This window comes from Euprymna scolopes, chromosome 1 (assembly GCF_053919585.1).
Source record: "Euprymna scolopes isolate OS-2025 chromosome 1, ASM5391958v1, whole genome shotgun sequence".
NCBI lineage: Eukaryota > Metazoa > Mollusca > Cephalopoda > Sepiida > Sepiolidae > Euprymna > Euprymna scolopes.
In genome coordinates this window covers 198,584,007-198,599,106 of record NC_136482.1, presented here as the reverse complement: position 1 = coordinate 198,599,106, position 15,100 = coordinate 198,584,007, and the positions used below count along the sequence as shown (strand labels likewise).

General features: G+C 30.6%; 2 protein-coding genes across 2 annotated transcripts in view; one reads left to right on the top strand and one right to left on the bottom strand.

The window, feature by feature from the left end:
- Positions 1-4,399, top strand: part of LOC145279283 (vacuolar ATPase assembly protein VMA12-like) — a 59,934-nt gene extending 55,535 nt beyond the window's left edge. Inside the window, exons 4-6 of the mRNA XM_080130712.1 lie at positions 590-623; positions 2,351-2,469; positions 3,478-4,399. Of these exons, the coding sequence (XP_079986838.1) occupies positions 590-623; positions 2,351-2,469; positions 3,478-3,555 (231 nt within the window). The 3' untranslated portion in view covers positions 3,556-4,399. The remainder of the gene's footprint in view (positions 1-589; positions 624-2,350; positions 2,470-3,477) is intronic.
- A 4,855-nt stretch (positions 4,400-9,254) lies between these two features.
- LOC145279267 (uncharacterized) overlaps positions 9,255-15,100 on the bottom strand; it is a 55,819-nt gene continuing 49,973 nt past the window's right edge. The window contains exons 4-5 of the mRNA XM_080130711.1: positions 11,038-11,338; positions 9,255-9,613 (exon numbers count right to left, since the gene is read on the bottom strand). Of these exons, the coding sequence (XP_079986837.1) occupies positions 9,396-9,613; positions 11,038-11,338 (519 nt within the window). The 3' untranslated portion in view covers positions 9,255-9,395. The remainder of the gene's footprint in view (positions 9,614-11,037; positions 11,339-15,100) is intronic.

The following is a 15,100-nucleotide window of genomic DNA, read 5'->3' as shown; positions in this document are numbered from 1 at the left end:
ATATATATATATATTAGTCGCACTGATATTGATATTAAAATTCCATTTTTCTGTTTTATAAGTGAATACCACTTCCTTATATAGTCCTGAATATGAATATACTAACGACTTCAAAAAGGATAACTAATTTGCATATTCCTTTAAAAACGAACTTTTATTCAATGTTTCTTTCCTTTTCTGTCCAGTCGTTTTGAACTTCTCTTTCTACGGGATTCAGACATTGCCGACTCAGGAGAAGTGTGGTTAGAGATTGCACAACATTTGCTTCATGATTACATGCGCAGGCACTCTCACAGGGGGTATCCATTGTTTCTTGAGACTGAATGGAGGCCATTTTTAAAATTTAATGACTTGTGGTTTTTAATGGCATGTTCCCATTAAATGATATTTAATGTTTTGTTTGCAGACAAACACCAAATCTTTATTATAAAAAAATTATTCATAAAAAGGTGTTTCACATTTTTTTCTTTTAAAAAATAATTTTTTCTGCAAATTTTTTTAATTTTATATGTAAAAAAAAAGAATTTTTTTTAAGAAAATATTTTTTTTTTATGTTTGTTTTTTCAAAAAAGTTTTATTTGTTTTTTAGGAAACATACTATAAAGAAAACCTGGGAAATGAATGTAAGTTTTTATTTGCTTTTTGTTTCACAGCCGAAATGTTTCGTTCGTCGTGATAAGATAATGATGCCCTTGTTCATATTTCTCTTGGGATATTTCATTTTATTTTAGCCAAACTTTTCACAAATCAAGTGCTAGCCCCTTTCCTGGTGTTAACAGATGATTTTTACAGGAGATGCATAGATATTCGAATATGCGATTAAAATTCTATTTTACATCCTAAAAACATGGAGTTTTTAAAGAAGTTTGGAATATAATTTTCCTTTCCCAAATCGACCATTAAAACTCCTTGCCACTGGATTTAAGCAATGTCGATCCAGGAGAAAGTAGTTGGAGATTGTGCAACCCTTGATTCACAAGTACACATGTAGCGATCCTTACAGGAGTTATCCATTGTTTCTTAAGACTGGACGGAGGTTATGAACATTTGTTTAAAAATGTCTTTTTTTAATCGTTATAGTACAAGACATTTGTTCAACACTTGTTTCTTTGTTACGAAGAATTTTTGGTGTTTGTGCAGAATAGTGAATTTTGGAAAAAAACACATTTCAGGTGAAAACATTATTGCATGTGTCATGGCAAAATTAATAAAACTCCAAAAATTACGAAACATAATTACAAGTAAAATTAAAATTTATTGATTTTATTGATCGATTTGTAAAGTTTTATCATATTTTTTAATGTGGAATAGCTGTCAAAATCTAGGGAAGTTAACTGCGACCGATCAAATTGACAATCTGCCTTTTCCAAATACAAAATGTCGGACCGTTATTAATGGATGATATTATGTAAAAACTAAATCTAACACATTTTCTACACATGATCATTTTTTGTAATATTTGGAAGTTATACTAATTTCAATGACACGTAAGTATGTAATAATGTTTTCACCTGAAATGTGTTTGTTTCAAAATTCACTATTCTATACAAGGGGAGGCAACTCTAAACAACGAGAAACTTATTTTCTTTTTAATTTTTTGAAATCCTTTTGAGACGCAGTTTTCATAATTTGTATATTCTATTTTTTTTTGCGTGAACTGTTATCCTCATCTTTATAGTTGTTGTTTCATCACGTTTCGGCCGACTATTCCTCTGGCCTTCTTCAGGTGATTAACCATGACAGGATAGGAACTTATACTTGTACAACAGAGGATAAGTTGGCTGAAACATAGTGAAACAACAACAACGAAGATGAGGATAACAGTCCACAAAAAGAATGAATGCAAAGAGAAACTACTTCCATTATCCAAACAATTACATTTCTTCATCATTTTGGTCTGTTTTTTTTTTGCCGAACACTCATATTTCTAATAAAATATTTTGTAACTAGCTGACTGAAACATGCTCATGCATGTGTAGTGACATATTAATGCTTATATAAAACAAATAAAAAATATATCTTGCCCTACTTCGGTACGAAGCACTCTTGTATTAATTTTGGTTGTTGGTTTCTTTACCTCTGGAAATTATTAACCTGGAATTATATATATATATATATAATCTGTGTAAGGTTTATGGGATAGGATCCCAGCAAAGAGTTTGATTATAAAAAAATAAGAGCATAATATTTATTTAAATATTTGACAGAAAATCAGAAAGAACATTAGTACCATTGGTTTCAAATCCGATACAAAAGGGGACCAGTTTATGGTTGATTGTATCGAACTCTCTTCAGCCTCTGTTTATATCTGCTTCTTGACTCCAAATTCTTTTTCTTTTTTTTTTTCCAGTGAAAATGATGAATAACCAAGTTATTGCTGTGATCAATTTTGCTGTAACGGTTGCGGGTGCATTTGCTTTTGGTTACAAAGGTTCGGAAGCTGCCATGGAACAACCAAATGTTGCAATTGTAAGTTACATTTTATTCGACAGCTAGCAAGAACACCCGGCTTTGTCCTGGATTGAATGAATAACCCTATATTATCTTTCATATGTCCCGGTAGATTCTAAACTTTCCCAGAAAGAATGGTTAGCACTCAACTGGGCCCGAGCGAAGGTTGTCAAAACACAGGACATTTTAATGCATCTAAAACCAAGGTTCTATCTTTACATCATCAGCACTCTGACCTCCATTTGCCATCAATTGAAATGAATGCCTCTAGTCTTGGGGAGGCTCCATGTTTTGACAAGCTTCTGGGGTCCTGATCTGAAATGGAACACATACAGTACGGGTCCTGATCTGAAATGGAACACATACAGTACAGAACTCTGTTCTGTCTGCCTGCTTCCCACCGAATGTCTTCAAGTCCAACGTTAACAAATTCCTAATGAACCGCCCCCTTAAGTAAACACTTCATCAAATCTCCACACTAACATAGTTTACTTGCAATAACCCTTATCCCTGAGTGGCTTCCGGGCCTTGATAAGTGGTGATCACTGTGTAAAAAAAAAAAAAATTATCTAGGTCTCCATAGGATAAAGGTTAATGCGCTAAACTGTAATACATATGGTGCGGAGTTCGATTCTTAGACAATTAAACTATGCTGAAGAGAGGTAGGAACATCGAAACATGCATGTCCGTAGATTACTGTTTTAAAAATGAAAAATAAGTAAAAAATATTACTTACATTCAAATAAAATATGGGCGATTTTTGTAAGCAAAACGTTCTTCAAGGCGAAGACCGTATTTATCATTAAAAAAAAATCAACAAGAAATATATACATACATATATACACACACACACACACACACAGATATCTATATGCTATAGAGATAGAGATTTTGAATTTGCACAATATGATAACAAGATGTGAATGCCAGTACAATTGTATAAAATATAAACTACAAATCCTTATCTAAAAAATGCCACGAAAAACGTTTGAAACAAGTTTTAATGTGACATTTTCTTTATTTCAGCAACTCACAGTGGGTCTGGTCCTTGGAACTATCGTCTTTTTTGCGGATCTTTATTTTTTAATCCAAAAGACAATGTGACGAATCCATTTTTTTATGCAACTGAGAATCTATTTCTGCTGCGGATTTTCTTTTGGATCTGGAACTCATTCTTTGAACAACTTATTCGAAATCCAAACTTCTGAGACAGAAGTTTCAGTGCTTGTTTGTATTGGTGATCTTTTAAACCAACGCATTTCAGGTGAAAACATTATTACATACTTTTATATCATGTTGAAATTTGTCTAAATTCCAAAAATTATGAAAAATGATCCCGTAGAAAAATAATTATAAGTAAAACTAAAATTTATCGAGTTTAGAGATTGATAGTTTTTAATGTAGAAGAGCTTTCAAAAATAAAATTAGAATTTATCAAATTATCAAGTTTTATCCTATGTTTTAATGTGAAACCAATTCTATATATGAAAAACAAGGGAGATAATCCTTGATTTAAATTGATAAATTAAAGGTCTGCCATTTTCAAATCAGTGCATTTCAGAATTGTGACTGATTTTTTGTTAAAAATACAGGTAGCACATCTTTTACTGGATCATTTTTCGTAATTTTTAAAATTTATACTAATTTCGCCATGACGCATAAGTATGTAATAATGTTTTCACCTGAAATGCGTTGATTTAGAAAGTTTGTCAGCATTCAATAATTTCTACAAACTGATATCTTCATCTTATTGGTTGTGAACTCCACATTTTCAACCAAACTCGTTTCATAACTTGTGAATGATTTGAAACTTTGGAGATAAACTGTTGATTCCATAGTTTATACATTTGTATTTTCGTTTTTTTTTTCCTCAACCTTCTACAAATATATATTGTTTTTATTGAAGTGGCTAAAATAAAAAGCTGAAACAGACATTGAACAAGTTTAATATTTTTCTGTTTTTATTGCTTTTTCACCCCAAACAAGGCACTTTGATGTCACGACATCAAAGCTTAATAATTTTCATAAAATCAAAAGTGGGACATCATTTTCAGAGAGCAGCAAGATGCCTGTTTACATTACACGCATTAACCCTTGCCTCCAGTGGCTTTCAGGCTTTGATAAGCAATGACTCCCATGTAAAAAAAAATTGTGGAATTCTTTTCCTGCTAAGTTTTCCTCTTACCAAGGTCAATAGGTGCATCTCCTATCATTGCGATGATCATCTTTCAATTTTGTTAGCGCCTTATATCAAATGGCTTCATGCCTTGTCTCAAGTGATTTTCATAAAAACAAAAAAAACAAAAAAAACTTTCAAATATTTTCAAAAATGTTTATGTTGTAACTTTCGAAATTTTTGTCGTAAAAATGCTCAATTTTTTTTTTCTAATAAAACAATATTAATCGACTCCGATTTTGCAAACTTTCTATGTTATTACACGTATTAAATGTGATTTATTGCACAGTGTTAATAAATGTTATGACGTCATAAATGCGTTCTCTGAAGAAGCTTAATCACAATCGTTGAAAGACAAAAAATGTGCGAATGTCGAGTCATGAAATCTAATATTTATTAAAAAAAAAAAAAAAAATAAATAAATAAAAAGTAAGGAACTGCAAATTAAGTCCAACATTTTAAAATATAAAACTTATTCTCTTAACTTTTTACCGGCAAAAATTTTTTATGCAATAAAATTTATCATAAAACCCATCTATCAGGTCATGTCCAGGATCGCGTCGCTTAAGAGTTGCAAAATATGTAAAGAAATGAAACAACAAAATCGTGAAAAGACTAAAATAAAATATTTTATTCAATGTTGTTGGAAGTTCCACTGAAACAAATACCTGAAGGCGACGGAAGAAGTGTGTGATTGAAAAAAAAAGAAAAGTTGCTGAAAGGATATATATATATATATATATATATATATATTTTTATGTGGAAATATGTTTTGCAGTTATATTTCACTTTTTATTCCAATCGTTTAATTTATGAAGCTTAATGTAATTGCTTGAGCTATGACAACAGCATATTCTTTTCGTTATTTTAACTCTCGAGAATATATCAGTTAATATCTCACATGTTTTTAGATAGAGTGATGTGGTTCTACATTGATTAACTGTGTTGAATATATACTAGAGAGTCAAAAGAAGAAGAGTATTCTCTTGACATAGCCCAAGTAATTACAGAGCATATAACAAATAAATGACAAAAGTCTTTATTCCAAACTTCAAAATGTTGACCATCTTACCGCTTATTCCTTTAAGTAAAGATGACATAATTGAAGGAAAAACAAATTTTTGGATTTTCTTTTAATGGATTGATAAGTGCTATTTCTTCTGATGAGTTGGGGGGGAAATAAATTCATTGATATAATAATCACATGAATGATTTTGCGCTACGAACCAGGTGCGGTAAGATGGTTAGCATCTAGACATTTGGAATATAGACTTTTGTTATATAAAAAGGGGGAAAAACGTTTTGTTGTTGAAAAATGACCATTTGCAATTCCAATTACGGGTTGCATATGATATTCTATAATTCATGTATCGAGTGGAGTGCTCAGAGCCAGCAGATTTGTAAATGCTGAATACAAAGAAAAAAAAAAAAAAATGTGATTGACCTTTTAGATGGGGTAAGAATGAGGTCATGGAGTGCAGAATGAAAAGGGTGCATTAAAAGAAAAGGGAAAAAGATAAAGAAAAAAAAAAAAAGCACCTTCAATGTTTCTGATGGTTCTCCTCATCTTGGTTGTAATATTTGTTGAACATTCATTACTAGGATGACTTAAAGATCGCACTGAGGATAAGTTAAACAGGATATTGTATCCAGGTGGTCGATAGAGATGCCACCTGTTTGGACGGAATAATAATATCCAGCTGGTGACATAGATACCTGTTTTGTTAGAAGAATAATGTCTGGCTGTAGATGCAGAGATCACCAGCATCAATAGGCACATCCACGCATAAAACATGGGTGACATGGCAGGTGACGTCTTTGCCAGTTGATAATAGGTGGGTGTCCAAAAATGTTAACTGTTTTTATTTTGAATGTGATGAAAAAAAAAAAAAACAAATGGCTTAAGAATTCAACAGGAGTCATTTCTTGGCACACTCCACCCTTTCACAACTATGTAAAAAAAAAAAAAAAAAAAAAAAAAAATGGGGGTGGGGGTGCAATATGACAATTTTAGTTTCAATATTGTCTCCCGTCTCATAACTCAGTTTTGTTTTATTTAGAAAATTTTTTTTCTTTTAACGAAAAACATTTATTCCATTATGTGCTTATTAGTACTTGTTGAATTAAAATTTGTTTTTTTTTTAAAATAATATAAAAACCTGGTATGATTTTTTAAATAAAAATTGCATGAAGCAATGTTAAAAAAATCATTTCCACAGTTTGCAATTATATTGTAAATAAGTATAAAATAATTTTTTGTTTCAAGTTTTGAATTTCTTGCTTTTAATTTCAAAGTATTTTTAAATATTAAAAACATTAAAAGTAAATTTTTACAATTAGTGCTGCTTTTTATTTGAATTTTATTAAAAAAAAAAAAAAAAAAAAAAAATCAGCTGAACCTGAAAAAAAAAAAAAAAAAAAATCTTTAATGTACATATCCGTAACAGAACGAAAATGTCATATTCCCAAAATCATATAAACTGATCAAGTAGGTTTTCTTTTATATAAAAAAATAACTTTATGATATTTAAATTTTAATAATAAAAACAGCCATTACAAGGCTAATTTTGAGTTTGTTAGTTCAAATTGAGTTACCTCCTTTTATTTAAAGAGGAGCTGACTACAATTTGATTGTCTTCAAGTCCAATGTAAACAAGTTCTTGATGAACTGTCACCCTAAGAAATCCAATTTACAAAATTTCCACTACTTATGATTACTACACTATAATCCCATTGATTAATGCATACCCATTAACCCTTATCCTCGAGTGGTCTCTGGGCCCTGATGAGTGGTGATTTCTTTGTAATAAAAAAAACAAAAAAAAAAAAAAAAAGAAAAAAAAAAAAAAAAGAAAAAAGAAAGCAAAACTACTTTTAAAAAAATTTTTTTTTTATTACATTTTCACCCCAAACAAGGCACATTGCCACTTTGGTGTAGGGGGCTACTATCAGGGTCAGCAACTACTGGGGCACTATGTAGGGATTTGGCCACCAAGATGTCGGTCACTACTTGACCAATTAACATAATTATGTGATCAATAAATAAACTTTAAAACAACATTTTTTTTCAGTGATCACAAAATTTTCTCCATATTTCCATTTATTTTTTTAAAATTAGGTTGAAAAAATTAGGTTGAAAAAAAAAAAACAAAAAAAAAAATCTAATAAAATTATTCTCATATAAAAAAAGCAAATACAATTAGAGAAATGTGTTTAATATTTGGTTGATATAAATTTTAGGGAGCTTCGAATTAATATTACAGCAGACATTCAATTGTTTTTAATGCACCAAACTTTCGAAAATGATGAACAAAAAAACTATAAAAACTAAACATTTTTCAATGAAAAACAGAAAACGGAAGCAAACATAACATTTGCAAGTTCATCCTGTAACATTAATGTTCTGCATATTTGCTTTGTCTAAAATGAAGTTGGAGATGAACAGTTCAAGCTTCTTGGTTATCATGCAAATGACATCATAGTGTATTATTTTAGTATTGGAATCATTTGAGATGATTTCTATATTTATTTATTTATTTGAGATGACTTATCCTCATCTTCATTTTTGTTGTTTCTATTTACTTACCTCCCCACGAGGGCAGAGTTAAACACAAGGTTGGTTTTTATTGTGGGAGGGAAATCCAGCTCCCCCAAAAAAGGGGCACTCTGGAGAGGAACAAAAATTAAAATTGTCTCAGTCATGAAGGATTTCTCCTCCACTGACCGAGGACAGAAAAAGTGAAGTGTAACATCAGAACAGATACTACACTGTGATCTTGGCTTGAAGTTGTTGTTTCACAACCTTTTGCCCAACTATTCCTCTGGCCTTTGTAGCGCAGTGGATAGAAGCATTGAATCTCTACGCTTCCAGGTGAGAATTGTTTGAAGATAGCAGTCAACTTTCCCTTCTTTCTATTTTGATTGAAACTATTTTCGGTGCAACTTTAGTGTATTTTTAATGCTCCAAATGATTATCGGTTAGAAATTGCTTCAGACAAAGTGTTACAGTTTATTTGAAATCTGTAGTATTTGTCTACTATCATGTTCCAAATAATTAAAACTGATTTGTAGTGAAATTTTCGACAATTTAATTCAGTTTTTATTCAATAGTTTAAGGACTTCCAATTTCATTTGAAATTTCAAACGCTCACATTTGTTCAACTTTAAACAGAATATGAAAATGACTGATTTGTTTACGAAGACACCAATGTGCAAGATTTAAATTTGTGATTGATTTTTCATTATAATTGGAAAAGATAACCATGTTCTTAGAATGAACAATTAGAAATAATTTGTTGAATTGCAACGAAAAAAAAAAAATTTCTAGAAAATAATTTTTTGAAACATTAAAATGATTTAAATTCCATTCTTTCAAAATGTTCAGTTTTAACCATAGAATTTTTATGAAATGTTTATATTACTCTTGGCAATGAGGAAAACGGGTCCTACTAGTTATAAATATTGGGTTGGCAACTAAGTTCTTGCTGTTTTTTTAAAATGATTTCTACCGAAATGGTATTGGAAATATTGTTGAACGTTCGGAAATGAAGAATACATAATTAAAAAGTTGTTAGTTCTTAATTTGCTTAAAAAAAAAAAAAAAAAAAGGCAAGAACTTAGTTGTCAACCCAATATAATACCAATGAGAACAACTGTCAGAAACAATCAAATAATGTAAATAATAATATTCCATCACAGAAATATTACAAAAAAAAAAACAAAAACAAAATAAAATAAAAAGAACTAGATAAATTAAAAAAAAAAAAAATTAGTCCAAAGTTTCATGCCAGACATTAATGGCATTTGTGATGTGATCAATTTGGTGCTGGAAAAATGAATCTTTAAGACTGATGACTCGTTTGCAGGAAATGAGTCGAGCGATATCGGGATAAGACTTGAGGAATTTTAAGCTACGATGATATAATGCTTCACTGGTTTGTAGTTGGGTGGAATTCTCATCCCCTGTACAAATCATGAAAATGTCCGCTGAAAAAGATGAGAAAAAAGTAAATATGAATGCGTATGTAAAAAAAAAATGGAAGAATTAAGTGATGGACATGGAAGCAAAAAATTACAAAATTAGTTAAAAAAAAAAAAAAAAAAAAAAAATTTCTAAAATGTTTTATTTTATGCTATTGTAGTTCTGATTTCAATTAATATGCAAAAAATTAAAATTTAAAATATACAAAGCTATATAATAGTTAATAAAAAAAAAAAAAAAAAAAAAATATTTCTAAAATGTTTTATTTTATGCTATTGTAGTTCTGATTTCAATTAATATGCAAAAAATTAAAATTTAAAATATACAAAGCTATATAATAGTTAATAAAAAAAAAAATCTAAGTCACAAAGTAAAAAAAATAAAAACAAACAAAACTGTCGCTTGAACGACACAAAATAATTTTGAGGGGGATTTCCCAGAATAATCAAAAGCAAAAGTGGGGAGGCGGTGGTGAAAAAAAAATAAATACCCCACAAAGAAATGTTACCAAAGGCAAGATAAGTTACTCTTCTACTTACCTGAATAATTTTTTGTGCTTTAATTTATTTTAAACTGCTTTTTATTATTTAAATCTAAAGTTACTGTAAAGCTGACAGAGTTAAAACAAAAAATAAAATGATGTAGAGGACTATTATCAGGGATATAATTTGCAGGGATACTATGTAGGGATTTGAGCAGCAAAATGCTTGTTTACATTACACTTGAACTTCTGCATGTCAGTACAGTTAAGGAAGCAGAAACCCGGAAAGGAATTTCAAAGTCTTGCAGTTCTGGAGAAGAAACTATTAGAGCAGAAGGTTTTCTGGCATCTGGGGATCTCTATTGTGTAGGGGTGGGATTTTGGTGCTTGTCAGGTTTGTCAAGGGTATTTATGTCGAGGGGGTACAAGAGTTTGTAGTTTGTCAGAGCATCTACCATTAAAGTACTTGTAAAACATGCCCCCTCCCCTAAATATTTCACCAACTTTTTCTCCTTATAAATAGCAATTCGTTTGTGCGATTTTATTCTTTGCCAATTAAATAATTAAAAAATAAATGAAAGAGTCAAAGTCCTAATGTCACTCGCACCGAGAATTGAACCTTCAACTTCCAAAAGTGTAACTTATACAGATGAATTTTACCAAGTATTTTATCCACTACGCCACAAATTCTTGCACTGAGAACAGTAGTCCGAAGAATACAAATATGAATAATCAAATTGCAACATCTAAAAAATTCAGAAACCTAATTTCAAATCGTTTTATAAAAATCGTTTACCAAATATTCCTAATTGATCAACCTTCCAACTAATTAAAAAAAATCTAAAATGAAACAAAAATCTCATATGATTTCAATACCATATGAACATTTTTAATGTTATTTATAAAAAAAAAAAGTATCATATGTAAAAAGATTGAGAAAAGACTTACCCCCCATTCTTTGCACAGCCTTGACTACCGTCAGTTTAATATCGTTCGTGCCCTTGATTGGATCAATACCATTTTTTTGTTTCAGGTCAAAAAATATTAAAAATGTTTTTGCCCATGGCAGAGATGGAATGTCACTGAGGTACTCGACTCTGAAATATTTCACCTTTAAATCTGGAATCACGGCCTTTATTTGAGATGTAAGTTCTTGGTGTAGTTGGTTGCGATTTGTAAACGACAGAGAACACACATGATCACCAAGCTGTCGTTGGCGGATCTCGTCTAAAATTGTTTCTGATGCAATCTGACAAAAGAAAAAAAAATGAAAAAAAAAAAAATGAAAAAAAAAAAAAAAAAAAAAAATGAGGTCATCGAACAAAATGTCTTCACGAAAATGGTATTAAAAATAATGTTCAAAAGTTAAGTTCCAGTTAAAAAACTGTGCCTGTATATATGCATTAGAAAAATCTGTATATATGCATTAGAAATGAGGGGTATTCCAAAAGTAATGCCTTCTATTTTTTTTATTCGTCCGAATACATCAAAACGATTACAAATCGCATTGTTACGATGACTGAACTGATGTATTCAGGACTTGAAAATTTCACCTCTCGGTTGCAAATATTGACGATGTGAGACTCTAAGAAAGCAACCCGTCATGGACATGTGTCAGAAGCAGAAAGTGCCAATGAATTTATCCATGTAGAAAAAAATTGAACTGATGAACATTTGCTGATGCATGTCGAACATTTACGAAACTGATGAAATTGATCCCAGCACAGTTAGGAGACGGGTTTGTCGATTTCAGAGTGCTGACAAAAATGCAAGCAGCAAAGCATGCTCCAGACTTATGATGGAGGTATCAGAAAAGAGTGATGTGGTGATGTGAATAATTAAATTCTACAACACAAAAGATCGTTTTAATGGTACCACGCTCATCTTTGTAGGTCTTCAATGTTTTAATTTTTGAGTTAAAAAAATAGGATGCCTTACTTTTGGAATGACACATATGCAAATAGTACAGAACATTTGCATACTTGATTTTTTAATAACCAGTTTTTTTTTTATGTTTTTTTAAATAAATAATAACCAGTTTTCATTCATTTTTTTAAAATAATAACCAATTTTCATTCATTTTTTTTAAATAATAACCAATTTTCATTCATTTTTTTTATAAATAATAACCAGTTTTTATTCATTTTTTTAATAAATAATCAGTTTTTTCATTTTTCTAATAAGTTTTTTTTCCATTTTTTTTTTAATAAATAACCAGTTTTTTTTATTTTTTTAATAAATAATAACCATTTTTTTTTCATTTTTTAAAAAATAATAACCAGTTTTCATTCATTTTTTTTTAATAAATAATAACCAGTTTTTTTTCATATTTTTAAATGAAACAATCCAGTTCTGAAATCTTGTATAAGTAGATCTGAGTTCTTTTCTTTCTCAAAAAAATCTGATTGACTGGTTTTGATATAAATACTGCCTGTGAGACATGCCAAAAGCTTCACACTAAGGTATACCAGCTCTGAGCATGAGTTCAGTAAGGCAAATTAATAGATTACTAATAATTAATAGATTATTAATAATAATTAATAGATTATTACTGGAATGTGTAGCAAAGTCCACTTAAATACTCCATTTCGCGGGACATATCAGTTTCATTTAATTTCCTTTTAATGGTTGAAGTCGAAGGGAGGATAACTTTATTTTGATAAGAGTGTTTGTAAATTCCTTTCATTCACAACTAAAAAACAGTCTATATAAGTAGATGTAAATAGTTCAATTGTAAGACATAAGTAATAAGTGATAAAAGTAGCGATCAGAATAGGAAGAAACTGTTTACAAAGACAATGGCCATTATCATAAAAAAAAAATGCAGTAAAACTTCATTTTTAATTAAAAGCCAGGTTTTAAAAAAAAATTTTTTTTTTTACCTTTTCAACCCAAACAAAGCACATTGCCACTTTGGTGTAGGGGGATACTATCAGCGACATAAGTTGCAGGGGTACTATGTGGGGAGTTGAGCAGCAAGATGTCGGTTCATGTTACACTTGAACTTCTGCAGGTCAGTACAGTTGAGGAAGGAGGAACTCGGAAGGGAATTTCAAAATCTAGCAGTTCTGGGGGAAGAAACTATTGGAGTAAAAGGCTTTCTTACATCTAGGGATCTCAGCTGTGAAGGGGTGGGATTTTGCTGCTTGTCAGGGGTATTTACGTCGAGGGGGTACAAGTGCTTGCAGTTCGTCAAAGCATTCACCGTTAAAGTACTTGTAGAACAGGCAGATGGATGCAACATTTCATCGATGGGACAGAGGCTGAAGCTTAGATAACAGTTCAGGACCTATCAGGTTGGCGACTCTCTTTTGAACCTTGTCTAGGAGCGAGAGACTAGTAGCAGATGCATCAGCCCAAATGTGACAACAATACTCCATACATGGGTGAATGGTGGCCTTATAGAGGTACAGGATACTTTCGGGTGTTAGTAGCTTTCTAGCACGGTAGAGGGAGCCTACCTTTTTCGTAACTATGTTTAATTTCAGAAGAGTTTCTGGCTGGTAGTTATTCTATACAAGTTCTGGAGATGAAGAATTTTCAGTGGATCATTGTTCTGGATTTTAGAATTTTGCAGGCAAAGAGCAAAAGATCCTTCTCGTGGTGATACGAAAAAAATTACGTGCTGGAATGCGAAAAGATGCAATATTTTTATGGAGCAATTCTGGTTTCTGATTGGTTGATAGCAGAACGCAAATTAATTTGATTCGTCAGTTTCTATCACCAGTGATCATACCCTTTTTGTATAACAAAAATATTGCAACACATCATTGGATATTGTTGTAGAAATCCAATTATTGTAAGTAATATTATGATATGTAAACGATTATAATAAAGAGTGTAACATGAAATTAAACATTTCTTAAATTTTATCCATTAATTGTAAAAATGTTTTTAAAAATCTATATATAAATATAAAAGTGAAATTATTTGTATGTGTGCGTACATTTCCCTACCAAACTACTGTCAATTTTCATTGTACAATCTCCGGATTTGACATAATGGGTATTGAGATTTGGGAAAAAATTTTTTTAATTGGTTTTTGGCCAGAAATTTGGCTGTTAAGGGATTCAATGATTTGACCTTTGAAACTCTAGCAAACTCCTCCACCAATTTTGGGTCTAAACACTTGAAATTTTAGATATAGGTTACTTGGACATGGATTAAACTTTTTAATTTGATTTGAGCCAAAAACAATAAATGTTAAGGTGTCAAAATTGGGGTCAAAGTTAAAAAGATTTGACCTTTGAGGTATCTGACAAACTATTCAGCAATTTTTGGGTCTAAACATCTGAAATTTTACATAAAGGGTATGCAGACATTCAAACTTTTTAATCAGTTTTTGGGCGAAAATTTTGCTGCCAAGAGGTCAAAGTTGAGTTGACCGTTGCAGACTCTACCAAACTCCTCCGCCAATTTTGGGTCTAAACACTTGAAATTTTAGATGTAAGTTACCTGGACAGGAGTCAAACTTTTTAATATATATACATGTGCACATAGATATGAACAGTACATAGGGTCCCAAGCAAAATCGGGTTGACCTGCTAGTAAATAACTAAAATATTCAAGAATGTCTCCATATTACTAACTCCCAAACTGGAATAAGTATACTTTAAAAGAAACTGAAGTGAAGCACTATTTTTCCTGCTATAAATAATATGGTAAAAAAAAAAAAAAAAAATTTGGTTATACAGAAGCAAAGATTTGTCACCAAAAAAAGCTATTCAAGACGAATTAAAATACGAGTTAAATTTAACAATTATAAAAAAAAAAGATAGAAAAAAAAAAGAAAAAAAAAAACTAACAAAACTGTCAAATTACATTTAGTAAATTCTGTGTAGTTTTGCTTTTTTGAAATAAAATACAATTAAATAAAAACCAAAATTGTTTGAATTTCTACATACGCCAACTAGAAGTAAATATTGATTGTAGCTTTGTCTTTGACGTAAACCGTATGTCAGAAAACTGTTTTCGGAATGATAAAACCTGTAGAACATGACATTGCAAAAAG